The sequence below is a fragment of the Micromys minutus genome (genome assembly GCF_963924665.1).
Source record: "Micromys minutus genome assembly, chromosome: 10".
NCBI classification, from domain to species: domain Eukaryota; kingdom Metazoa; phylum Chordata; class Mammalia; order Rodentia; family Muridae; genus Micromys; species Micromys minutus.
Genome location: NC_137979.1, coordinates 13,903,753 through 13,930,113, shown reverse-complemented (window position 1 = coordinate 13,930,113; position 26,361 = coordinate 13,903,753). Strand labels below are relative to the sequence as shown.

At 54.0% G+C, this 26,361-nt stretch overlaps 2 protein-coding genes across 4 annotated transcripts in view; one reads left to right on the top strand and one right to left on the bottom strand.

Annotated features, from left to right (window-relative positions):
• Positions 1-26,361, top strand: part of SLC5A10 (solute carrier family 5 member 10) — a gene marked incomplete at both ends in the record, with an annotated part of 43,130 nt that overhangs the window by 7,402 nt on the left and 9,367 nt on the right. For 2 of the 3 annotated variants that reach the window (XM_080922989.1, XM_080922987.1), the window contains 4 exons: positions 525-630; positions 865-945; positions 2,187-2,392; positions 5,786-5,921. In XM_080922989.1, the coding sequence (XP_080779115.1) occupies positions 525-630; positions 865-945; positions 2,187-2,392; positions 5,786-5,921 (529 nt within the window). The remainder of the gene's footprint in view (positions 1-524; positions 631-864; positions 946-2,186; positions 2,393-5,785; positions 5,922-26,361) is intronic. The other variant, XM_080922988.1, reaches the window with a different exon arrangement.
• Positions 2,317-24,884, bottom strand: FAM83G (family with sequence similarity 83 member G; the record flags this gene model as incomplete). The annotated part of the gene is made up of 5 exons (XM_080922986.1): positions 2,317-2,823; positions 6,446-7,697; positions 8,378-8,502; positions 14,512-14,679; positions 24,360-24,884. 5 exons carry the CDS (start codon positions 24,882-24,884, stop codon positions 2,461-2,463), a joined length of 2,433 nt encoding a protein of 810 aa, XP_080779112.1. The 3' UTR covers positions 2,317-2,460.

Here is a 26,361-nt window from a genome sequence, read left to right as displayed (position 1 = left end):
TTTATCTACACCACTCTGCTCCCCACTGCACACACTCAAAGCCGAGGGTCCAAACAAAAGCAGAAAGACCGGGTTAGAATTTCCAGATGGTTAGGTCTCTTGAATGTAGGAAGCCGACAGGGAGAAGTGTGAAGGGAGATGGGCATATAGTCTCTATGAGTTCCTCTTGGATGAGTCCTTGTCACCGTCCCTTATGGAACTGAGGGGACAGGGCTCTTTCATGTCCCATGGGTAGAGGCAAAATTCAATGACAACACTGCTGTCTGATGGGCACTGGCCACTTTGGATTTTATTGTGACAATAACATCTGCCAATACATCTGAACATGACACGGCTGTCCACAGCCAGTTTTCTCTCCCATCCTCAACCACCCCACCAGGTAGTGAACAGCTGGGAGAGGGGTCTCCATTTCTTTTCCCTGGAACACCCAGGCCAGGTCGCAAAGCCAGTGAGTACAGCACCCCGACTCTGAGCCCTGTATCTCACTGTAACATCTGACTTGTGCCCAACTCTGCTTGCCCCAGATTGACCTGTACGCAGGAGCCCTGTTTGTCCACATCTGCCTGGGCTGGAACTTCTACCTGTCCACCATCCTCACACTTGTCATTACGGCCCTGTACACCATTGCAGGTATGGGTTCTGTGGGCCGTCAGGGACCAGGGATTTGTGTAGAGAAACCTCGCAGCAGGGGGAGCCCGACAGCGGCCGGTTCACAGGCGGTCAGGTGGGGCCTGGGGCCGAGCTAACTCCTTAGGTACTTTGGTGCAGCTTACCTATGTGCAAAGACAGCGGGCACACCAGCAGCTCTGGTGATGAGGTCAGACTCTCCTGGGACACTCACTCCAGCAAGCATGTTTCTTGCAGGGGGCCTGGCCACTGTGATATACACAGACACCCTGCAGACCGTCATCATGGTGGTGGGAGCTGTCATTCTGGCAATCAAAGGTGAGGTCTGGGGGCTGGCATGGGCGGGCTGTCCCTGCACCTTGAAGAGCTCTAAAGGCTAAGCTACAGTTGACTTACCCCACTGTTGACTCCCTAGGTCGATGGGCTGCTTCCTCCTACCTACAGGGGTGCAGTGGGGAGGTGCTGACTAGCCTCCCTCGGGGCTGGGCAGGCCCCACAGCAGGCAGCTGTGCAGCACACAATTAGCAGACCACAAAACTGCTGAGGTGTTTCCTCCAGTGCTTAAAATCATGCACAGTCCTAGGAGGTGTTGCTGTCTCCTGCCAGACAAAAGCCTGCAGGGAGGGAGGTATGCGGGACAGGTAACACTAGTTTAGAAACAGACAAGGGAGTTCTACTCATGCCCTAAGAGAGAAGCAGCAGAGAGGGAGGGAGCAGAGATGTGGCTTTAAAGGTGAAGCCTCAGCTCAGGCTCCAGGACCCCATGGCAGAGGCTGTTTCTGGGCCTCCGCAGAGATTCCTGGTAAAGAGACCCTAGCCGAGGTAGACTCCTAGCTCCACCCCTGCTGGGAAAGGGGGCCTGGGAAGATGCCATGGCTGCTCTGCACCCCAGGGAGCAACCCCTATGTCTTCAGAACCTACTAGAGGTGAGGGGACCTAACGGTCAGACACAGGCAGGACGAGAGGGCAAGGACTACAGACACAGCCAGGCCAGGGCTTGGCCGTGCACCACCCAACCCTGAGGTAGATAGGACATGGTCTGGACTCAGAGGAAAGACCCCTGGCCTGAGCCCTACCTGCTAGGCCTACCATAAACTCTGAGGAGCCTCTGCCTTCCTTCCCTGTGTCTTGGGAGGACGGGGCCACGGTGCCAGCAGTGTCTTAGCTCTGGTTAAGTCAGAGCTGTCAGAAGCCCAGGTCATGGCTTCAATACTCGATGACTCAAACACGGAGAAAACCACTTCCACCTCCTGAAGGGCCAGTCCAAAGACTGGCAGAGAACCCCATACCCGAGGCCAGCAGGCTTCCAGAGACTAGACATGAATCCTGCTGGCCAACAGGACACTGTGGGCCCATGTGCAAAATGCTCATTTAATAGTTATTTTAAATACAAATAAAATATCCTAACTCACTTTTTTTTTTTAAACCTCAACCCTTTCTGGAGCAGGAAATGAGGTAGGGGTTCCAGTTTGATGCATGGAGTTATCTGTGAGACGAGGGTAGGGGGATCCTGGGAGTCAGGGCCACCTGAAACAAACCCAGTCTGCCCAACCCTCCAGCTTTCAGCCAGATCGGTGGTTATGAGCAGCTGGAGGCAGCATATGCCCAGGCCATCCCCTCCAGGACCATCCCCAACACCACCTGTCACCTGCCGCGAGCAGACGCCATGCATATGTTCCGGGACCCTTACACAGGAGACCTCCCATGGACTGGGATGACCTTTGGTCTGACCATCATGGCCACCTGGTACTGGTGCACTGACCAGGTGAGCGCCAACAATGCCCACCCCCCACCTGCTGCCCTCTGGGGCGGGGTTGGGGTCCATCTGGACTGCTAGGGTTCCTTGTGGTCTCGGGCCCTGCGCTTAGAGTCGGATGGGGCCCACTGGCTGCCGCCTGCCCTGGCCTTTAGGTGCTTCGATTGGGATAATTTGGAGTATGGGATCCCAAAGGGACTGGGATGTTCCTCAGTGGCCCTGAGCTCTGCTCGGAGGCGAGTGTTTCGGGTTGGCCTTGGGCTCCCAGGATCTGGTAGCATTCTGGGTGTTGGGCTACTCTTGGGCTGCCAGTGGTGGGGGCCTGCTGTGGCTGGGCTTGCTTTCTTGGAAGAGCTCTGGGTACCATCAGTAGCAGGCTGGTAACGGGGAGGCCCTGGGGTCCTTGAGGTAGTGCTTCCATGTCGGTGGAAATGCTGGCCCTGGGGAGACAAAGGAGAGTGAGGTCCTGGAGGGCTTGGTGGGAGGGCTAACAGGACTCCCCTGCATAAACCAGACAGATCCTGGTTTGCCCGACACTCATCAGAAGGGTTAATTAACCACTCAGTGCCTCAGTCTCCTCATCTGTAATAGAACTGTTTCTTCCCTGTGTGGTTTGTGCTCCATTCCATTTGCTAACAGGACTAGATATAGAGAGGGGACCAGAGCAGGCTGTGGGCAGTGTCTCCATCTGAGCCTGGATGTCTGATGAGGACTGACGTAATTCTGACCTCTCTTCATCATGAACCTCCAGATGACCTCAGACACCCACTTCCCTTCTCTGGGCACAAGGGATCAATGCCTGCCCACAGCTAGTGAGGACTGTGACAGTTTATAAAGTGCCTTATGCACAGACACCTGCCTCCCTGTGAGTCCAGCAGGACCAGCTCAACTCAGAGGCTGAACATCAAGGCCCAGAGACAGACTTGATGTGTACCAGATGAAATAGCCTCTCACATGGATTTCCAAAAGTGGGAATCTATACGGGCTGGGAGGTGACAGAGGCACTGGGGAGCCTTCATTTCCACTTAGTAACCTATTGCTCTCAAGCAGGGCTGCTCTCCTCTGGGACCCGATGCCTGAGGCTCCCATCTGGCCTTTACCTCCTCCCCAGGCCTTTCAGGTACTTTGTACCAGGCACTACTCTTTTCCTCTGAGGACTGTAGGCCAACCCAGGAGGGTGAAAGGCAGTCTGGAGGGCCTGCTAAGAGATTAAATGAGCCCCTAATTCCTGCCTCTTCTTGCTTCCTCCCACTGGGCAGGCCCAGCCTAGCCCCACATCTCTGGGTAGAATGCCATTCAGAAGCATCTCCCATGAAGGCCAATGAGTCAGCACCTATCCTGCCCTCTTGGCTGAGTGAGTGCCGATAAGGAGCCCAAGAAAAGGTCAACTGGGAATACAGAGGATGGTCCTCACTGATCCTAGGTGGCTACAGCACCAGCCCTGACTCCCGAACCTTGCCTTGGGCCAGATCTGCTACATGATGTCAGGTCTTGGTATTAAGACCCAGACCCTGGCTGCAGATGACTCTCACTAGCACCTGAGGGTCTGACTGAACTCTCCCCTGCATGATGAACTACATGCCTTTCTAGCTACAGGTCCACCCACAGTGCTGACCATTTTGTCATTCAAAAGCCAACAGCAGGCTGGACATGGTGGGACACACCTTTAATCCTCCGCACTTAGGAGACTGAAGCAGGAAGATCTCTGAGTTCAAGGCTAGTGTAGTCTACACAGAGTTCCAGGTCAACCAGGCTGACATAGTGAGACCCTGTCTTTAAAAAAATAAAAGGGGCTGGCTCAGTGGTTAAGAGCAGCAACTGCTCTTCAGAGATCCTGAGTTAAATTCCCAGTCACCACATGGTGGCTCACAACCATCTGTAATGGGATCTGGTGCCCTCTTCTGGTGTGACTGAAAACAGTGACAGTGTATGCATATACATAAAAAAATTTTTTTTTTCTTTAAAAAAAAAAAAGAAAGAAAGGTGGGGGAAAGAAAAGAGGACAATAGTAAACAAAGCCTTGGTGGGGCTCTGTCACTCCTCCCAGACCTCACTGCCCCTGGGTATGAAGCAGAAGGGTGCACAGAAGGGAATCCCTTCTGGGATCCTGTAAGCACAAGAGGTGAACTGACTTCCTATTGGTCAGCAGCATCCACCAACACAGCCATGGCTGTAAAAACAGCTAAGAACCCAGGGCCCTGAGGAGCCAGGCCCAGCAGCTCCCATACCAACACAGCCAGCCATACTTGGTTGGGTGATGGTGACCCATGTCCAGATCGTGGGATGCAGACCTGAAAGGTGAAATGCCAAGCCAGGGATGGGAGTGCACACCTGCCCAGGAGGGCGAGCAAGCTGGGAGTGTGGACACACGCGGAGACACCGGGGACAACAGCATGTGTCACAGGGCCAGCTGCGCAGGGTCAGCGCTAGCAGTCACATGTGAAGGAAGTGAAGAACAGCTCCCTGCTACCTGTGCGTCAGGCATTCACAGTGAACAGGATAGATAGGAAAAACATTTCAGAGCTACATGTGTATGACCCGGTGAAGAAGTTACGCCATCAGAATGTCTGCTCTAACCAGTGACCCAGAGATTGTACAAGTGCTGGCCCCACAAGACTGCTGGGAACCTTTGTGAAGCAAGGTGTATCACAGATACACCCCAACCTCCCACTTTCCCCAGAATCAAATCCAGATGTGGTGACTATTTAAATCCCATTTGGGAGACTGAGGCAGAGGGATTGTTGTGAGTTCAAGGCCAGCATACACTATATAGTTAAGCTTCAAGACATCCTTTACAGAGTAAAACCCTGTCTCAAAAACAGAATAAAAAGAAGGGAAAAGTACAAGCTAGCAGCAAAATCAAATATCAGATCTGAGAGGGGACTTAACTGTCCTATTCACGTACCCATCCCCATCCTGCAGATCTGAAAACTGAGGCCATCAGGATCTATCTAAGGTCCTCAGAGGAGATGGTACTCTCAGGCAGCATCTAGTGACCCTCACTACTACTGAAGTGCAAGAAGCCCAGGGTTTAGGGCTCTGCCTGTCACAGAGTCAGTATCAACTTTTGCTCCTAGGATTTATGTGAATGTCTGTGTTTAGGAGGGTCGGGGAGGGGTGGGGTCTGGGAGTCTACACACCCAGGCCTCCCTTGGCTTTGACACACACCAGGGAACCCATGCTTCCCTGTTGCATGGAGCAGGAGACTGCATCCTTGGGATAAGTGTAGCAGAAAGGTAAGCACTCTGGTGGGATGTCAGCTGTGCTGACACACTGGCTGGTCATCTTAGTGGTCTAAGGATTATAACACTGCATCTGCCTTGTGTCACCTCAAGAGGCCCACAAAGGAGATGCTGATATCCCCAAGGCTGAGAGTCTTCATCTCTTTCCTTTGTGCCAAAGGTTATTGTGCAGCGGTCCCTGTCTGCCCGGAACCTGAACCACGCCAAGGCGGGCTCCATTCTAGCCAGCTACCTGAAGATGCTTCCCATGGGCCTGATGATCATGCCAGGCATGATCAGCCGAGCACTGTTCCCAGGTAGGATGGGCGCTGTGGCCATGCCTATAGTGGCAGGACACCCAAGGCTTTAAGGATTTAGTCTACAAAAGCCACAGTGACAAAGGAGGGATTTGCTCTTGCCCAACATGGAAAAGAGAGGGACTCTTTGTGTCCTTAGGAGCACAAAGAGATCTCCAGGGAGGTAGCTTAGCATAAAGTCCAGACAAGGAAGACTCACATCTCTGTGACCAGGCATTAAGCCTAGTCTGCAAACTAGGGTCTGTACCTTCTACTTGGTAGGATGTATCAGACCCTGTAACTCTGGGTATGTGGGAGCTGGAAATATGTGGAAATGTGTGTTTTTAAGGTTGGTTTGGGGACTCTAGGACTGAGAGTCTCCAGCCTGCTAATGTCTAGCCACATGGACCTGTGTAGTTCCACTATTCCCTATTCCTCATCTGTAACAGGGGTGTCACTGGAGCCAAGAATACAGTGTCCCAGGACGTGGGCATTTGGGCTCTTGGGGTAACTGTAGAATACCTGGGGTGAGAGGGCAGACCCACCTGAGCCTGCCTGTCCACGGAGCGTTGTGCCTGTATCCTTGATGCATCTACATCTTCTCTGCCCTGGCCCTGGGCCCACAGGGGGGCACTCAGGGGACCACCAAAGGTTCCTCTGGTTACATGAGGGGCACTCAGCTGCCGTCGGGGTGGGTGGCCTGGTCCATTGGTCATCTGCTCTGAGTGGCGCCTCTGGAGAGGTACTGATCGCTCCCTCACCTCAAAGTACTCGTCTGACATGGATGAGGCTACTGAGGGTCGCCGGTGGCCAGGGCCAGAGCTGCCTGAGAGGCTGTCCTGGTCACTGAGGGTCACGTAGTCATCATCATCATCCTCATCCTCATACAGACCATTGGGGAGTCCTGTCTCCAGGCCACCAGGGTCATCCTGGGTCACAGATAACTGCTGCTGTTGTGGGACCTGGCTTTCGCTGGTTGTGCTTGGTAGCTTGGGGTCTATCCCATTTTGGGGTGTCTCCTTTTCTGTATCCAAGGCCCAATCAATATCACTACCACCCTGGGCAAGTACACTTGCCACAGGGACTGTCCGGGGCTTAGGTACAGGAGCCTGTGATTCAGGGCTTCCCTGGGGGAAGCCATTCTCAGCTGGGACCATATCCTGGGAGTCCCTGGGTGCTGGGGAAGGGCAGGGTTCTGGGCAGGGACGGGCCCCCTGGCTCTGCTTCCATAGCTGGTGCTGGGTGCTGGCATGGGCTGTGTCCCGGATCTTGATGCGGTTCATCTGGTTAGGCTGAGGGTTCCAGATTTTGGGATCGATAATATTGATGTAGCCCAGGATGTCACTGCCAGGCTCTGGATCTGGCTCCACCCATGTGGGCAAGTACTCAAACATGTTGGCCCTCTCCAGGTTGAGCAGCCCTGGGTGGATAGGTGGTAGCAGCTCAGAGAGATCTCCCGGGCGCTCAGCCACTGCAGGACCCCGCAACCCAGGGGGTCTTGTAACCTCCTGTTTGTCAGAGGAAGTCTTGGCAATCTCGTCCACACTCTTGGCCTTGACAAGTGCATACTTGGGGTTGACAAGCTTCTTGGCCATGGTGCCTGTGGGTACCAGGGGCACCACAGATGGTAACACAATGGGCTCTGGCTCTGGCTCCTTCTCCATGGGGATGTCCTTGAGGCTGACACTCTGGGACATAAGGTACAGCTCCTGGAACTGCCGGTCAAACATCTCGACCACCTGACCAGACAGCACAGAGATCACATTCCGATCGGTCCTTGCAGCTGACCATGTGAAGCTACAATATAAAGGCAGGATAGGTGGTCAGGTACAGGGCACATGTGCCTACCGATTTAGTGAGTGCCCCTGGCCTGAGGCAGTGGGCATCTACAGTGCATACTCTAGCTGGGGTTTGCCAGACTGGTCACTGGGCCCTGGGATAAAAACACAGGTGGCATGGGGTGGGGCAGGGGTCAAACCTGAGTCTGGGAACCTATGTCAAGCTTTTTCCCAGAAAACCCCTGGGGCTCTTCTGGACTCCTGAAGGCAGCATGAGAATGCCCACTGCAGCCTTGGGCACCAGGAACCACCCAACACAGTGGCTGTCACTGGTGTCTTTGCTGTTATCAATCCAAGAGTGACTGTGGCAAATATGCCCTGCCTTGGGATGGTGCAAAGCTGGCTCTGGCCCTGGAGATGGCTCTCAGAGTGACTTTGTAAAGGTCTTAAGCAAATTCACTGTGACCTAGCCCACGCTACCCCTGGGCCAGTGACTGTGTGGGATAGAACAGCAGTCTGCATGGACAAAAGGCTTCCTTGCCTGCCTCTAGAGACAGTGGGTGTACCCAGTCCTGCACACAGCTCAGCAGTTTTGGGAGCAATGAACTGGAATAACCAGCGTGTCACATGCAGAGATTAAGGGCAGAAACCAGCTGCAAACCAGAGGCAACTCCTCCCCAAGTCGCAGAGGAGAATCACCTGTAGGAGCCACACACAGCCCGATCTCCATCCACAAACATGAACTTCTGGGCCAGGACACCCTTGAACTTGGTGGCTGATCGTGTGAAGAACTCAGTTCCCCCGCTGCTGCGTACCCTGAGATTCTGTGTTGGGAGACAGGGAGGAGAATTAGACAACTACAGGCACTGATTCACAGGCAGGGGCAGCAGACTGTCCAGAGCCCGGAGGCAGTCTGTAGGGAGCGAGGACAGGGTGTGAGGTGAAGGTGGAGAAGGGTAGTGCATCTGGACTATGGGGCCACACAATGGGGATGGAACCTGGGTCTTACACTTTTACACACCCAGGGTCTTCCAGGACGACTGGCCACAGGCCGCTCTCCACTCTTGCCATCCCATGTCACTAACCTGCTGAGCAGCTCCCTTGAAGGCACTCAGGAAGAACTCTTTCTCTGGAGATGCGGCATGGTCTCATAAATGGCCAACTTCCGTTTCCACCACACAGCCTAGCTCAGACCCAGCAGGGGGAAGCCCTCAGAGCCCAGAGAGAAAGTGGAGCCACAAACTGCTGGCCTTTCTCTTCAGTGCAGTGCCTCCAGAACCATCCAGAGCCTGGGTGCTACAGGACCCATTGCTGAGTCCAGGGCCTACAGGGGCAAGGGAAGCCTGACTGAAACCTAAGCATAAAGGGACTGCTTGGCTCACAAGGAACCACAGGGAAGGATTAAGGCTCAGCAGAGCTTCCTGACTGGTCTACTTACATGAGGCTCACATGGTGGGAGCTCTGGATTCAGACACTAGCTGGTGACACAGTCTTTGTCAGACTGAGCTGTGACTTGCCTGTCTGCTCTCTCCCACTCAGTGGTTCCAGGTTACTAACTGCCCACATGCTCATTTGTTCACTGACCCCTGCTGAGGCCCCCAGTGGCAGACAAAGATGGCAGTGACAAGGGTGCTACTGTGGAGGTGGCAGTGAGTCAAAACAACAACCTGGAATGCCCAGAAGGAGAGGAGTGAATGAAGGTAGGGGCTGGGAGGCTCCCAGAAAAGGATGACGTGGGGCAAGGTAGGAGGGCAAGTGCCCCAAGGGAGGGATGCAGAGGCCGGGCATCAGAAGAGCAGGCTGTCTGCACTGCTGCCTGACTAATGAAAGAGGCCCTGCTTGCTTTGTCTGTGGGCAGCAGGAGCCATGGAGGGCTCAAGAGAGCACACGCTAGACCTGTATGTCAAAAGCAGTGCTAGTGTGTGGGAAGGTGCATATGTGAATGGGCATACAGTGCATACGTGAATGGGCATACAGGGGGCAGAGAACAGGGAAGTTGGCACACACTGGGAGTTGGGCTGAGTGAACATACCACCCACTGCGGTCTATCTAGGGCTTCCTATTCCCAGACTTTACTGGTGGCCCTGGGTGGGTCCCCACATGATGTCCACCCAGCTGTGGGGTGAACAATTAATTGTCTTGTTGTTGGGCCCATCCTAGAAGGCAGATAAGCTGTTTCCAGGGCCAAGCTCACTCTGTCCCCGCCTGTCCACAGGCCTGCCCACAGCCAGCTCAGCAGGAAGCTGGCCAGGGCCCAGGACAATTAGCACTCGTGACTTTGTACCTAACACACTGCATGCTCAGGGACCAGAGGTTAGAACAAAGATCTTAGAGGATTTCCCTGTCACCTGTGCCAACCAGAACCCAGCTCTGTGGCATCCTGTGGTCTCACCATCCCACATTGTGTGCTGGGGCCATGCATCTCAAATAGGCAGCTAGCCTGTAGACTGCTTTTGCTGGTGTCTGTCATTATGAAGGGCTCAGAAAGCCGTAACTTTCATCTCGGTGTAACTCAGCCATGTGAAAGGCAGGCCTGTGTCCTACAGTGTGATACTCTAGGCTTTAGTTCCCTGTTTGCAGAGTGGGGATTGGCACTGAACCCATCGGCTCATCCACCACCGGGGCTGGGTAGCAGGCAGGGGCTTGCATCAGGCCCCCCACCCTCTGCCTCCTGGTTCCTGGTAGCCTCGCCCCATGGGCCTGGCCCAGATGAGGTAATGTCTCAGGTGTCTCAGCTCGCGTGAGCAGAGGTGGAGGATCCCACAAAGCTGCATTGTCTCAGGTCCTGAGGTGCCCCTAGTTGGGGATGGGCAGGTAGAGGGTCGTAGACTCTTTCAGACCTCCGTAAGGCACGGTGAAGTTGGGTGGGGCAAGGCAGAAAGTGGAGGTGAGTCAAGCTGCTCTGGCCCACAGTGCATGTGGTGGACACAGGGCTGGGGAACACTGTGGTCTCTGTCGGGCTAGCCTGGGCATTCTGAGCTCTGGACAATGTGACTCTGACATGGTACCATACACTGCCTGAGCCTCTCCACACCTCAGCCTCTCACTGCAGGAGGTGCCTGTCTACCTGGGGCACCTGCAGCTTGAGGGCTGAGGGACCCGAAGGGAATGGTAGAAGGAACTGAGTTCTCACTGGGGACACACTGGGATACAGACATCTAGCACATCTAGGACAGCCTGGGCTGTTGTGGAAAAGTAGAACTGTTAGCCAAACCTGGTGGCCAGCAAGGGAGCTGATGTTTTTGTCTCTCCGTGTGATGTAGCAGATGACACTCCTGACCTCAGTAGGGTAAGAGTATCAGTCAGCCATACCTGGACCACAGGAAGTACAAGGAGATGAGCTGAGGTAGGAAGCAGAGCTCACCCTGCACCTCTCACCCTGACTCATGAACAGACATGATAGTCAATGGAAAGTCCCTTGTGAGCCTGGACTTACCCAGCTCTATGCTGGTGTTAGTACTCCAGGCCCTTTCCCTAGGATGACTGGCAGGGTGGGCTAGGCTACTGCCAGGCTGTACGACACTATGATGCTTACAAACAGCCCTGTCTCTACCTACTCAAAGCCAACAGTACCTGATCCACGACCAGCCCAGTGAGATGAGCCTCTTTGCCCCCAGATACAAGTCCCTGGCATAGATCCTTACCCATCAGTGGCCCCGGCCTAATCATAGAAGGTAGGACATAAGTTTACTCAGGAAGGAAGAGGGGCTGGGTTCTAGCCCCCCTTCCCCTCTACTCTCAACAACCCCAGCTAGAGCCTGGCAGGACACAGCTTTGGTCTTTGGACCCAGTCAGGCATCCCCACCATGTGTCTTCCACAGCTGTCGGAAGGCTGGTGTCTCCTTGCTTGCTGGCTATGTAGTCAGCTCAGGTGGCTGCTGGTTTTTCCAGTTTGCCTACACAGGCCAAGGAGCTTTTCACATTGATAGGTCTTTCACAGCTGTGGCCTGGCTCCAACTGGCTCATGGGTACCTCTTAGCAATAGGGTCACCCCAATGTAAGACCTTGTCACTGCCCATGACCCTGGGAAGGGATAAGGTCAAAAGGCTAGGTACTCTTTTCAAGGCCTTCTGTCTATTTGTAATGTGGGGGGCTCATGTCCTTACTGTCTTCAGGGCCAGTAGATGGTGGGCCCTGAAGCAGCTGGGGCCCCTGCACTGGAAGAGGTATGTCAGTCCCCTTCATGAGGGGACAGAGAACAGGGTCAGTGCTGGTACTAACATAATTGCTGGCAAGAAAGGATAGCTCCTACCAGACCACTATTTTGAAAAAAGTGGAAGTCACCTGGCACTCGGAACTGGGCTGGGGTGTGTTAAAAATCACTGTCCCTAACCACATAAGAGTCAAAGGAACCTCGATCTTCCCCATGCCCACCTGTGCTATGTAAAATAGCCCTGTCAGGGGATGGAGAGATGGCTCAGCAATTAAGAGCACTGACTGCTCTTCCAGAGGACCCAGGTTCAATTCCTAGCACCCATGCGGTGGCTCACAACCATCTGTAACTCCAGTTCCAGGGGACCTGATACCCTCACACAGACATACCCACTGGCAAAACACCAATGTGCATAAAATAAAAATAAAATAGCCCTGCCAGAGGGAAGGCATGGAGATGGGCCCATTTCCCACACGAACAATGGAGGCCCAGAGCCAATAACTACCTATGGGGTGATGACAGGGCACTTGATGCCTGATATCCTATTGTCACAAATGTGACCCTGTCACAGCTACCTGTATCTTGGGCCTACAGGCTCTGGGGCAGGTTGGAACAGGGTTGAGACAGGGCAGTGGGTAGCTGAGAGCAGCCCATGGTTTACCAGCACAGGAAGTTATCCTGAAACAGGCCCAGACCCACCCAGCCCACAGGGAAGTTGGCCAGGAGGACAGGCTCTCCACAGTGACACCTGGCAGAGCTGTGCTCACAAACACCTCTGACCCCTTGCCAGAGCTATGGTGAGGATGGTACAGATGAGAATTAAGAAGCTGGGGTCACTTGCCCATGAAGGTGTCTGGCTCCTAAGATGGTGTCTTTTAGATACAGTAACCTTCCCAGAAAGCAAGGCAATAGAGTGGGACTAGACAGGTTACTGAATCCTGCCAGTTGTCCTCCTGTGACAGCTGAAGGCTAATAGTGGTAGGGCAGGCCTCCACAGCCCCCCTGTCTTAACACCAGGATGTCGGCTGCACACCTCCTCAGACTCACTACCCTGAACTGTCACTCACAAGCAGCTCTAGAAGCCAAGATCCACAGTGGGCAGTGGGCAGGGAGCCCATGTGTGCAGCACCAGAGAATTCTGAAAGACAGGTCTGTAGCCTCCTTGTCACGCCAATGTCTTACTTGTTTCTGTGAGAGCATGGCTGCAAGTGTCTTGGCTCGGATGTCCCCATAAAGCCACAGGCAGAGCCTTATAGCCACGGAGCCAAGTACCACTGCTTCCTGATCCTCCGTCCAGACAGTCCCAGAGTGAGGAGACTCTACTGAAATAGAACCTCAGACACTCTAGGGCCAGGGCCTCCAAACAGACAACCTGTGAGGATGCTCCTTGACACCTACAGGTCCCAGCTCTTGTCTGCCTCTCTTAAGAGGGTGATGTCAGTGACATACGTGCTAAGCGCCACCAGTGTGTGGCAAATTCATGGAGTGGGACCTTCCTGGAGCTCCTGGAGATGCCACTGGTCCACAGAGCAGCCAAGTCCCAAGTCCTCTTTTTTGAACTTGTACACAATGGTGCTTTCTGGCATGAGCTGTCTGCCAGAGCCATTTCAGGGTGCTAATTACATGCCAGGCAGGTGTGAGGCTTAGGGTCAACCTACCTGGAGACCACATGAAGAAGTCCCTCAAATTAGAGACTGGCAGCCCCAGCAGAGATCTCACACCCACTTGAAAGGCTCCACAGGGGGCCTTGACAAATGCTGACAAATTACAGGTTCTGAGCCCTGCCACTGTCACCAGCCCTGTGTGCTGACCATCTAGAATCTGTGTTCCAATCACAGGCCTCTAGCCTGGGGCGCTTGGCCCTCATTTCTAGTTTATTGGCAGTGACACCCGGCACCTGCTTCTACTGTTTCATCTGCAAAATGGGCAGGACAGCTCCTTGCCATTCAGGTTGTCGGGAGTTTTAATAAGTTAAACTGTGAAAAGTGGCTTGAGCGGTCACGTGCTGTGAGAGACCAGCTGGTTCTGCAGAATTCTCTGTACTCGGGGACATGTGACTTGCTGCTAGGGGGTCTTAGTGGAAGAGTCTAGTCACACTGGGGGATTTACCATCAGCCCAGAGTGGTAGGTGATAAGATTTCAGACACAGCAAAACAAAGCTGAGGAACCAGGCACTGGCTTTCCCTTCTCCACCTCCGTCCCACTGTGCCTACCCTACTCTGCTTAGGCACCTCAAGTCCATTTCAACCCCGTCCTTGGCATGAGGGTGGTTCCTGTGTCTGAGCCAGACCCTAAAGCCAGCCAGCAGAACTAATGAGATGAATTGGGTCTTAGCCCGGGGAAGGACTTCCTGGAGTGGTCAGAACTCAATGGTGATCCGGTGTGAGCTGCTTGTGGAGGCAGAGGTATGCAGGCAGACAGGAAACCTATGGATAACACAGTACCTGGCAGGAGCTCTGGCACCTGGTTGAAAGCATTAGATCTGTGTTTATCTTATCTGCCTGTTGGAGGTAGTAAATATCTTGTCCCTCGGGGCATTCAAGTTGTGTGACCACCTGGCAGAAAGCTCCAGGATGACTGAACTTTGTTTGGTATAAGGCACTGTCTACAAGGCAATGTTTGTTGACTGACTAAATGACTACCTGCCCTCCGGCTGCCCAAGCAAGAGACGACAGCTCACCTTGAGGTGCCCCAGGTGCATGTGGGCCCGTTCACACATGTGCAGGAAATACTTGACATTACTCTCATCCACAATGATGTACACCGCCACCTTCCTCTTGAAGCCAGCATCCAGCAGGTCCTTGAAGATGTCTACGTCAGTGAACATGTCCATGACCACAGCTATCACCTGAGAACAGGAAAACACTGGGTGGTTATCAGCACAGCAGTGAGGACAGCACCTTTGCTCTTCCCAAGCCACAAGCCTATGAAAAACCTAGCTCCGGCATTCCTCAAGACGGAAGGTGTGGAGAGGAATGCAGGCATGTCAGGAGGGTGCAGAAGGTGAACCGAGATCAGGGGCAAGGTCTATGTCACAGTTCCACATGTTCAGCTGGTCCTCAGGGCCTTCTTCCTCAACCAGGATGGGATTCACAGACTGGTACTGCCACCAGGAAGGTCCAGTGTGGCCCTGAGCACAGCCAGGGGCTCAGCCCAGGAACCTGCATTGGTACCTTCCTGAGTCAGATTCAAGAACAGCTACACATGCAGCCCTTCCTGACTCCTGGAGATGCTGAGACAAACCAGATGTGGTCACAGTAGGGAAGAGGCCAGCAGATGGCATGGCCACCAACTTAATACACTGCTTTAGTCCTGGGTTGCTATAGAGCACAGCAGGTTACCTATCTGAACCAGACAGCATCCACATCAGCACCCACATCAGCACCCACATCGGCACCCACATCGGCATGTGTTCTTGTCACCTGCCAACGCATACGCCTACCACAGGTAACTTCCACTCTCCTGAACCTAAGGGTGGGGCTCCAGAGGTCAAAGTATATCTATCCCCACGTAGCCCGCTCAGAGAACCAACTGTTTCAGTTCCCCACCAACCAGAGGACTGGGGTAGGACTCACATTGTGGACCTGGCTCCCAGTAGAACACAGTAACAGACCAGGGATGTTCCCAACTCGGGTGACAGCTCCCTACACTACCCCCTCCCTCACGCTAGCAGACAGTGCCTAAAGGGCTTTACAGAGAGATGTCCCTCAAGTCCCTGGAGAGCTGTGGCAGTGGCTTACCACAGAGCTCATGAGTATAGCTCGGCATCTTCAGTGAGATCTGTATACACAAGGTAACAAGAGGCTACCTAGAGCCTTCTGGGGACATATCTGCATGCTTGCAATGCGCTCACTAGGCTAGCCCCTACAGGCCCACCTAGGCTCCTCCCTAGCCTCTGGCCCCTGCTGATGCCTGCTGCTCATCTGGCACAAAAGTACAAACTCCTAAGCAGGAGGCTCTAGGCCTGTCCCGCAGTGAACCTGCTGTGTGACCCTATGTTAAACCCTTAAATAACTATAGGTTCTTGGTTTCTCATCAGCAAAACTAGACTCCATTCATGAGAAGCAAGCACACTCAGGGCAATGCTCATTAAATACCTTAATCCAAAAGGGTCCTCAGGGACACACACACATGCTGCCTTCTTCCCAGGCAGCCTTGCCTCTGATGCCTGACTCCAACCCACACAAGCAAGGTGAGATCCCAGCACAGCTGGACAAACTGAGGCCGATAAAGTCATGAAGCAAGCTGAAGCAAAGTGAATACTCCCAGCTGTGTGGGGCTGTAGTCTGGCCCTCCTTTGGCCCTGTGGGCTTCAGGGCTTGGTGGTACTAATCTGCTCACAATAAAAGGGTAAGGAGGCTGAGCCCTAGGGATCCCAGTCTGCAGAGGACAGCTACTTACCAGCTCTTGGGGGCTTCCTGGCAGGGGTAAGCTAGAACACAGTGCCAGCACTAGATGAGAAGATGCCTCTCCCTGCACAGTGGGAGAGATGAGGTGCAATGGTGGAGGCCAGCATATGCTTAGCAACAGCCAGAGACTTCTGGGGAAAAGACTGTTGGCATTTGGGCTCCTGAGGACCTTGGCGACTGACAGACTGTTGGTGGTAGTGTTGGGGAGGATAGCTGGGGGGAGATGTTCCAGGGATCTCCTTGCCTGGGATCCCACAATGTCCCCTCGGTTAGGCCACTCCTAGGCAGGCAAACAGCTTTATGTACTGCTCTGGAAAGAAGCCTGACCTGGCTGGCACACTGATCCCTGGAGATTCTCCAGCCCAGTGCACCCTAGATCAGTCACGGCTGGTTCCGAGCTGCAGGCACCATGGCAGATTGAGATGTGACCTGGCAGGACAGGGACCTGGTCCAGAAGTCACAGGCTGCCAAGATGAACTTGCTGGGACCCATGCTATAAGGTGGATCCCTGACAGGGTCCCATGGCGGACTCTGGCTCTCTTTAGGCATTGGATTCTGTCCCTAGGATGGTAAAAGGGAGACTAATATTGGAGGGGAAGAGCTGCCCAGTGCTCCTAGAGTCTGAGATGACATTGGAAATGGAGATGTACACAGTGCTTTGGTATGTGAGGCAAAACTGGGAGATTTCCCACCACTGCCCAGCACCTTACATCTTGGCCTAACCATGGTAAGGCACAAAGGTTCCTAGAGAGCTCCTGAGACATTAGGTTAGATTGGCTTTGTAGATGGGAAGGTGGAGGCAGTCAGTGACAGAGGCTGAAACACACTTGCCCCTGTCTTGCTCACTCCCCCGAGCCTGGGATGTCTAGGCTTCACAACTCCTAACATCAATGGCATTACCCGTAGATCCTCACAAATGCTATCAGCACTATAGAGAACCCTGAAGCACCATGCCTCCCAACCAATTAATTCCGTTTGGATGGCCTGGCTCATCTGTGACACAGAGAGCTCATCGAGGGGTCTCGTGACTGCAGTTCTCAGGGAATTTTCATCTATCATTGAAACAGGAGGTGTGGTCCTGGAACTCCTGCAGTGTTCAAGGCCTGGTACCAGACACCTCCTCTCTTAGGCCCCTCACTTTCCACATCTATGAAATGGGGTGGTGGATAAGCTGTCAAAACCTGTTTTTTCTGATGTCCTTGCTGAAGCACCGGCTAATATGCACCTTAGAACTCTGCTCACAGTCCAGTGGGGCCTGTATAAACTGGCTGGAGCATCCTGCCATGTCTATGGAATCTGTGAAAGGACAATTTGGTAGCTGTTCCTCAAAGAAGCTGCAGGCTCCTGCCTTGCCAAGTGCTGACACCAGCCCATGGTTCCCAACACCCACAGTAGCTTCTTCTAGGCCCCTTGTGCCTTCAGACTTCACTTAGAGCAAAATGTCCTCATGGGACAGTGGATGAACAGTTTTCCCCCACACATGCCAGAGAGGAAGGATGGGTGAGGCAGCCAGCAGACTGGATATAGTTGAAAACTATTGGGGTTCTGGCCCAGCCTCTGACACACCATTCCTGAGAATTCTGACCCACTGGTTTCTTTTCCTCCAAAACCTCCTGCCTTAGGCCTTCCGTCCATGCTGTTCTTCCATCATTTGCTGACTCTGCCCATCTCCATGGAGCTGCTCACAGCCCCTCGAGCAATCAGTTGGCAGCTGGGTAGCTTGCTCATGGAAAGAAACATGTAAGGCTGGGAGAAGCCCCCAAAGGGACAGCTAAAGCAACATGTGTCCTCATAGAGGACTATGGGAGGCTCATGTCTTCCTAGGTATGACAGAAGCCATCCTGACACACGAGGCCTGTGGACAATCTGCAAAAGGACATGCTTAGGTAGTAGACAAGGAAGTCCTGAACCAAGTTTAGGCAAACTTCTGCAAGGGCCACATGTACAGCCTAGGCTCCCTATCCCGAATGCTTGGCTCTGTCCATGTGGCAGACAGTGGAATGACAGCGGGAATGCATCTGTATTCCAGAAGTGATAAAGTTGGCGGTGGAGGGCTTTGTGTGGCCAGTGGACTGCTCCTATCCTACAGCCTATTCTGCTCCTTCCCAACAAGGGTTAAGAGCAAAACTTCACTGTGTTCTGCTGCGCCTGGTACAGCAGTGACAGAGAGAGGTTTGTCTGGCATGCTGAGGACCGGGGTTCCATGCACAGCCTACACCTCACCCCCCAAAAAATATCCGTTTCCGAGAAATCTCACTGCATTCAACAACAAAGCTCTGAAATACTTAAAAAGAACAAGTATACCCCAGCAGCCTACAACACAAACCCACTGTTTCTATAATTAATAGAGAATTAAAGGAAAAAGAGATGGGGAAATGAGACTCACCGAAGGGGCAGGACAAGGTGGCGCACACCTGCGACTCAAGCAGTCAAGAGGCAGAAGCAGGCAGAGGGCTCTGTGAGTTAGAGGACAGCCTGGTCTACAGAGTGACCCTGCTTAAATAAGCAAAATGTGTGGAAGAAAAAAAATCTAACTTGCAATGAAAATATACGCTGGAGGCATTCATAGTAGGTTAGATGTCATGGAATAGTGAGTTGGAAGCACGGCAGCACCAACTATCCAAATGTCACATAGGAGACTGAAGAAACAGCAGGCCATTAGCACCTGTGGGAAGCTTCAAGAAGTCTAACAGTGGAAGCTGTCGTCTCAGAGAGAGAGATTTTAAACACACCCCACTAAATAACAACTAAACTTTACTTCTTCAGTGATACAAATGAAAGTCCACAGACTCAGCGGCACATCCAGAAGAGATGAGAAGCTAAAGCACAGAGCCAAATCACTCAAAAATCAGCAAATCAGACTCTTACCGACAGCCGGAAGGAAAAGACCACTGCATACGGAGGAACCGAGCTGAGCTGACATCTCACCAGAGTCAGTGAGCAACATCTCTCAAGCACCACGGGAAAACAAACTGTAGAGAGAGAAATTAACTTCCCTCTCTCAGTCAAGGCATAAAATGGAGGCAGAAGAATGACTTTCCTGTCTTAGATTCTAGTAGTGGGGCAGGGAATTCTTGGGATGAAGGGGTCTGATCCAAACCACAGAAAGAATAGCAAGCCACCAATAGTATAGTCACATGTAGAAAACCAGAGTGTCACACTTCCCAAAGACATAGTCACAGTCCAGAGCTACACACCTCTCCCATGTCTTTTCCTACCTCTGACTCCATGCCACCATCTTCCAGAGCCCACCTTATCCCGAAGCAGACCGGCCTCAGCCTGTCTAACCTCGCCCTGCCTTCCTGGGTCACTTTCCCACTCCAAGAATCAGTTTCTCTACTTGCTATGGAGGTGTTAGAATAGGGAGACTCTCCAGTACTTTTTCCAGACTGAACCCCAGCTGCTGTTTGGGACCCTGCTACTTATTAGAAGGAAGCCTCATTAAAGCCAATTAGAGAATGGCTTCAGCCAGCAAGCCACAGACAAAAAGCCAAGCTGGTCACTACACAGGCCCTGAGCAGAGCCCAGAGGTATGAGTGCTGTTCTGAGACTCGCTGCACCTCCTTCCTGGGGGTTCAATGAAGCTGAAAATAATATTGTGGCCATGGAGAATGTTGATGACCATGACAGGAATGCCCTGTGTGGTTCTTGGTGACTATAAAGATGGAGAGAATGAGGGCAGAGGCCTGACATTCACTGGACGCAGCTTGGCACCACATACCACGAGACCACATAACACGCTGAGGGACAACTCACGCTCTCTTATGGTCATTTAAATCTCACCTGGACTTTGACAAGCAGGTATGTGTCTTACTGAGGTCGGCCCAGTACAGTAGTGAGGAACTCTCAGGTGTTGCCAGAGACAAGATAGAACTGGGCTTGGACCAGAGTCTGCCTGACACTAAAGCTGGTCCTTCCCACACCCCACACGGAGTGTACCCTGAAAGTTACCAGCCTGTCTGAGAGCATATCCAGTGGGGGTCAGCCATGAACCCTAGTAGTAGCCAAATGGCAGACAATCTAGGGCTTCTCTCAGCCCAAAGGATGACCTTTAGCTTCAGGGTAACCTTCCAAACTGCCATTCCCAAGAGCTTCACAGAACATAATCCAGGCCCTACCACACCAAAGACCCAAAGCTTTGGTCTCATCTATGATATGAGCAGGTGGCAGAGTCCTCTCCTGGCATAGCAAAAGGGCTCCTTCCAGGCAGGGCACATGGCCATTAAGATGCAGGCACTTGCCATGGGGTGGGGAAGCCTTGGAGAAGTCTGGAGCCAACACCTGGGATTATGCTATCTGATGGCTCCCACCCCGACAGGTGCGGCCTGGCCCAAGGCAGGAGCTGCCCCAGCAGGCAGAAGGCAGCTCCTGGCCCACAGGAGCTTGTGTTGGGGGCTATTTTGGTGCAGTCATGTGCCTCTAAATAAAAGGACACACCCTGAGGCATGTACAGCTAGATGTTGTCTACAGACATCATTGTGCTCACGGACTTGGACAGCAGCAACACTAGACAGCACACATGCCCTCACAATGCCATGGAAGGCATGCGGGCCAGTAATGACTGCGCCTTCACAGTGTGGTGTGTGGCTAGCCTGCTGTGGTAAGGGACAGGGACTGGGCACAGCTGCAGCTCCCCATTCCAGGCCCAGAAGGACCAGCTTTCCTCTACCTCTGGCAGCCCAATGTCTAGGGGTCCAGGAGCCTGTGCACGTGCTTTCAGTGCCCTGAGCTAAGCAAGCTGTGAGCAAGGCCTAATGGGTCCATTATGGGATGTGATTACACAGAGCCTGCCGCCTAGATCCTCCAGGTCTCAGTTCTGAGGCTTTGGGCAAGTTGCTTACCATCTCTGAGCCCCACCAAACCTTGGATTCCTTCTGTGGACAATAGAGACAACACCTACTTTATGGAGCTGTAGCAAGGATTACACAGAACAGGTAAAGTGCCTGTTCAGCACTTGGCATATAGTTGGTATTTAATAAATGCCTCATTAAGCTGCCTTTATTCTCCAGGAGCCAAGTGGCAGGCCCGGACTCCAGAGTGTGAAGGCAGGGATCTGACAAAAAAGGTGTGGGGTCAATCGGGCATCATGAAACTTGGCTCGTCTTTCTTCTTGCTGTGTGGCCCTGGGCAAGAAACATAACTTCGCTGGGTCTCTATTTGTAAGCCCTGGCTGGAAGACATAAATTTGGGTCTATTTCAGGGCCAGCACCTGACACCTCAGCTTCTTTCTGTGTTCTCCACAGTAACTTAAGGAAGGTATGACATATGCCGCATGGACTGGTAAGGGGTTAGTTCTTGTCAGGGTGGGCATTGGGATCTGCTGGAAGATCCTCTGACTGAGGCACAACCCCACCCAGCCTCACCCTCTGGAGGCCACACTTGCTCTCATCCCTCCCAGGCGTGATGCTACAGGCCTCTGGTATGCAGCTGGAGCCCAGGGGAGGTTCCTCCCAGCCTAAGGTTGGGGGAGGGTTGGGAGAGGGCAGGCAGGGGCTGCCTAAGAGGGGACAGCAGCTCAGAGAGCATAAGCTCAGGGTCACACAACCAAGAATAGAATGTGACCCCACTGCTCCCTGTCCAGGTGAATCTAGGATCTAGGCAGCAGGTGGCAGAATCAAGGGGACCCCCTTCCCAGTCCTCACTCAATGCCTGTACCCATTTCACAGACAGAACGGCCAAGGCCTAGGGAGGAGCCAGAACTGGTCCAATCCTACAGTGGAGGCAGCACCCGGGCCTATTCTCACACTCCTGTCTCCTTATAGTCAGACTCTTTCAGTCTTCAGGGAAGGGAGGATACAACAGAATAATCCTGACAGAAACACGGCCACCAGGGGCGGCTGAGGTGGCGTGAGCTGAGTGTGTGCTGTGTCATTTCCTTGCCCCAGGGTCTGTCAGTTGTGCTGACGGCTGGGAGAGTGACTCAGTGCCAGCAGCCAGGTAACAGAAGCCCCCATGGAAAAGGGCTAGTCAGCAAAACCCCCACCCCAACCCTCGGAGACTGGAGTCCCCCTAACACTTGTATAGGGTGAAAAGGAGAGGTGGGTGTGAGGGGCGAGAGGTGAGAGATCAGACGGAAGAGCGCTTACAGGGAGGAGCAGGGAGAGGCAAAGCGCTCTGTCAGCATCCACTGGCATCTGGGCCTGCCCCAGGAGGCTGGGAAGCACAGTAAGGGAGGTGAAGACTCAAGTCACCTAGGTCAGCTACTCCACCCAGGTCCTGCCTGTCACTGCCCTGCTACCCAGGTACCTACCTGGGTAGGTCCCAGAATGCAACAGGCCTAACTGAACTTGGGCAGGCACGACTAATGAGTCTGGCCTCAGTTTCTCCGTGTGAAAAAAGAGGCAGATAACACTACCTGAGATTATAAAGTGCTCATACTCCACTGAGGCTATTATTACAGCCTACCCACGTATTGTGTGGGCCATAAGACAAAGATCGGGGAACAGGGATTCACACAAGTCCACAGGGGAGGGGCCTGGCCCGAAACAGCACAGTGGGGACTGTGCACAAACCCTTGATCTCTGTAAATGGACATGCCCTCTGTCAACTGGGGCTCCTATGGGACTCCCTGCTGTGGGGAACAGGCTCCAGATGTAGGAAGCAGAGGGCAATGCCTCTCCATGAGAGGCAGTAGGAAGTCACCCACTATGGTGCCAATGGGGCTCATGCTAAGAGCAATGTCTTTCTGTCACTGTAGACAGGTGCCATCAATAACCTTGGAGGAACAGAACTGGGTACAGATGAAGCTATGGGTCTGCAGGGAGTGGATATGTCTTAGCTGTGGGTGCATGGATGTGAACAGGAAGCCCTAAGGGTACAACATAGCCCCAGGCACCCCAATCTATCCCTATCACTGGCTGGCCCTATGTCATTCTGTCTGCAGAAGATTAGAGCCTGTTGCTGTTCCCAGGCCAAGCTGGAAAGTGGAAGCTGCCTCCCTCCTGCTGTAAAAGCATTGACTGGCAGAGCCGGTGCTGCATCCAGAATCTTTCTCCCTCCTCTCAAGGGACTGGGCTCTGCCCAAGTGGGAGTCGCCCCAGGCCCTTTTAGGGGCAACCGATTCCCAACTATTCGCAGGTGTCCAGAGGATTATTCAGTCCTTCCTCCTTCCTGCCACCCAATACTCCACCATCACAATGGCTAGAGATGCCAATTTGTACCTACGGACTAGAAACCCTCAGCTAGTGGACAGAGCCTCCACTCTGTTGGAAAACTGAGCCAGTTCTCTGAGCCACCTCAGCTACCGACCCACTTTTGGTCTCTCTGCCCAAGATCTCCTCAGGCCCTGTCAGGCAGATCAGTGCCCAGGGTGGACATCTGGCTTTGTACACTGACTGCCTCATTCTGGACCTGGACAGTAAAGGGGTCAGACCCAGCTAGAAACATTCTCACTACCCGCTGAAGACAGACCTACTCCAGTTACATCACAGCTTGCTGGGCTACCTTGCCTGTCAAATCAGGCACACCTCCTCTCACAGTCATGGCCACCCAGTTATAGCTTGGCTGTCTGTGCAAGCAGTGCACATTGCTTCTCAAAATGCGTGTCAGTGGCTGTCACCTAAGGGGATCCACACAAGGCCTGAAAAGCCTCTTGACAGCAAACCGCAACCTAAGTAGACACCCTCACCTCTTCCATTGGCGAGAACCTTCAACAGGTAACACCGGGCTCACCCAGACACTCTGGCCTGGACAGCTGCTGCTACTGTAGCACTCAGAGAAAGCTTGGAGAAGCACACCAGCCACTCAGCACAGCAAGGAAGCAGGCAGAATTTTCTCAGGGCTCCAGACCAGCCTCGATGTCTCCCCCGCCCCAGACTCCTGCCAGCAAGACCATGTATGTGTGCAAGCTTCTATCTGCTAGTGGATCTGAGACGAGACAAGGAAAAGTGGGTGAGAGAAAGCCCGGATTCCTCCCACCCAGCTCATGCATTGCTTTTGGGGGAGCTCAGAAACACTCCAGGAGGGCACAGAAGCCCATTGAGCCTGGAAGCCCAGTGCCACCACCTGCTAGAGGAGGTGGATATTCAACTGCTGATCGCTGAAGGAGGCAATCAAAAGGCCAGTTAGAGGTCCCGGGGCTGTCTTGGTCCCCATGTGTGGTCTCACCATGGCGCCTCACCTTTTGCGCCTGGCTGACCATCTTGCGCACCACCTCCTTGATGTGCGGCTGCCCGTCGATGGGTGGCTGCATGTAGACGCTGGCCCGGGTCACACCTCGGTAGGCAATGGTGTCAGGCCAGCCCAGGTCCAGCTGCGGGATGGAGCGATCCGACTTCTGGGGCCAGTACTCCAGCGAGGGCAGAGGCTCGGCCGTGGCTGGGGGCCCGCCGGCCGCACTGGTATCCTCGCTGGCATCCGCGCCTCCGTTGTCCTGGAGTTCGGGGCGACGGCCCGAGACCCGCGGGTCGTCAGAGCCCGGATCGTACACCTCGATGGCCTCCACGATACGCGAAAGCTCCAGCTCCGAAAGAAAGTCGCGGATGTTCTCGCGCTTCAGCACCTCGTAGAAGGCGTCGCGACCCCGGGCCACTAGGGCCTCCAGGGCCAGCCGCTGCTCCTCGCTGTAGAAGAACTCGGGCTTCGACTCGCTGGAACGCCAGTTCACGTGGTTGTCGTCCAGACACTGCACCTGGGAGAAGGCCATGGCGGCCCTCGCTGTGGGAACGCGCCCCGACGGGCGCCGCGCTCTAGGGCTCCGGGGCCTCGGTGCCTCTGCGAACGGCACCTGAAGGAATCAACAGAAGACCTCGGTCCGGGTCAGAGGGCGGACGGGGGCGTGGTGGAGGAAAGGGGCGTGGCGGGGTGATGGGGGCGGAGTGGGGCGTGGGGAGGGAGCCGGAGCCGGAGCCGTCCAGGGCCGCGGTCGCCTCCGCGTCTTGGGATCCGCCTGAGGTTCTCGGGAGTCCTGGGAAGAAGCTGGGGCCGGTCAGGAGTACGAGCCGGGACGCAAGCCCAAGTGGGGCTCGCAAACCCGGAGGAGGGACTTGCTTACCGAGCAGGTGGCGCCGTGCAGACAGGACGACCGGAGGAACCACAGGCGTCGGTGGGTGGCGGCGAGCTGGACCGCCGGTGACTAAGGGCGGGCCCGCCCACCCTCCACCTTCACTAGGGTCACGTGCGGCCCCGAGGGCGGGGCCGGAAACTGATTCATCTCCCTCAGACAGTGCAAGGCTGGACAATTTGCTGCCTCAAGCCTCTTAGAAGCTTTCCTCCGCCCCCAGACGATCCTGGCCCATCTCTAGCCCAGTTCTGTATTGCAGGTGGGATGCTCAGCTGTCCAGTTGTAGACGGAAGGTTGGGTCATGGGCCGAGGCCCGGCTCCACCCCCAGCTGCCTCCACACTCTTGCTCTCATTGTACCCTGAGCAGATACAGATGAGTCCTGAGCCCAGCTGCCTGCTGGGATTCCACGGTTCACAACCTGGTGCACCTCACATGCCTGAACCCTGCGGCAGAGAAGGGTGGAGAGGAGCAAGCTGTGCTCAGACCCAGCTCTTGGCTGTCCCCCAGTAATGAAGAGCGTTGGGTCTACATCTGAGGGCAGGGTGTCAGGTGCAGGTCGGCAAAGCCCATTAAGCCCTGCAGACAGAGGGCTCCTTCCTGAAGCTTCTTGTTTCAGGACACGAGGCCAATACTGCCCTCGTCTTTCTAGCCCACCTACCATCTCTGGGCCAGGAGGGAGTTGGTTTGAGTCCCAGTCGACCCTGACCTTGACCTACTGAGGATTGGCTTATGGCATCCTTGTACCACCCCCCACACACATGTCCTCGCTGTCCATTTTCCTGTGAGGCCTCCTTGTCTGGTAGCCACTGCCTTCGAAGCCTAGTTAGCATCCGTGAGTTCCTCATCATTAATCCCAGGCCCAAACCCTTTACCCCTAAGTCCTCATCCACATCTTGCCTTCCGCCATGTGCACACTGTGGTTCCACACCTGCTCTTGCTTGGCACACTTGCCCGCCTCCTTACCTCCCATTTCCAAGGAGCAGTGAGTCTTCGACCCCCAGCAAAAATGTGCTGGCCCTCAGTTTATCCTCTTGTTCTAACACTGCATAGTTCTTGGCTTTATTAAGGAGCCTGGCCCTCTCTTGGTCAAGTCAGAAGAAGCTGTAAAGAGGAATGGAG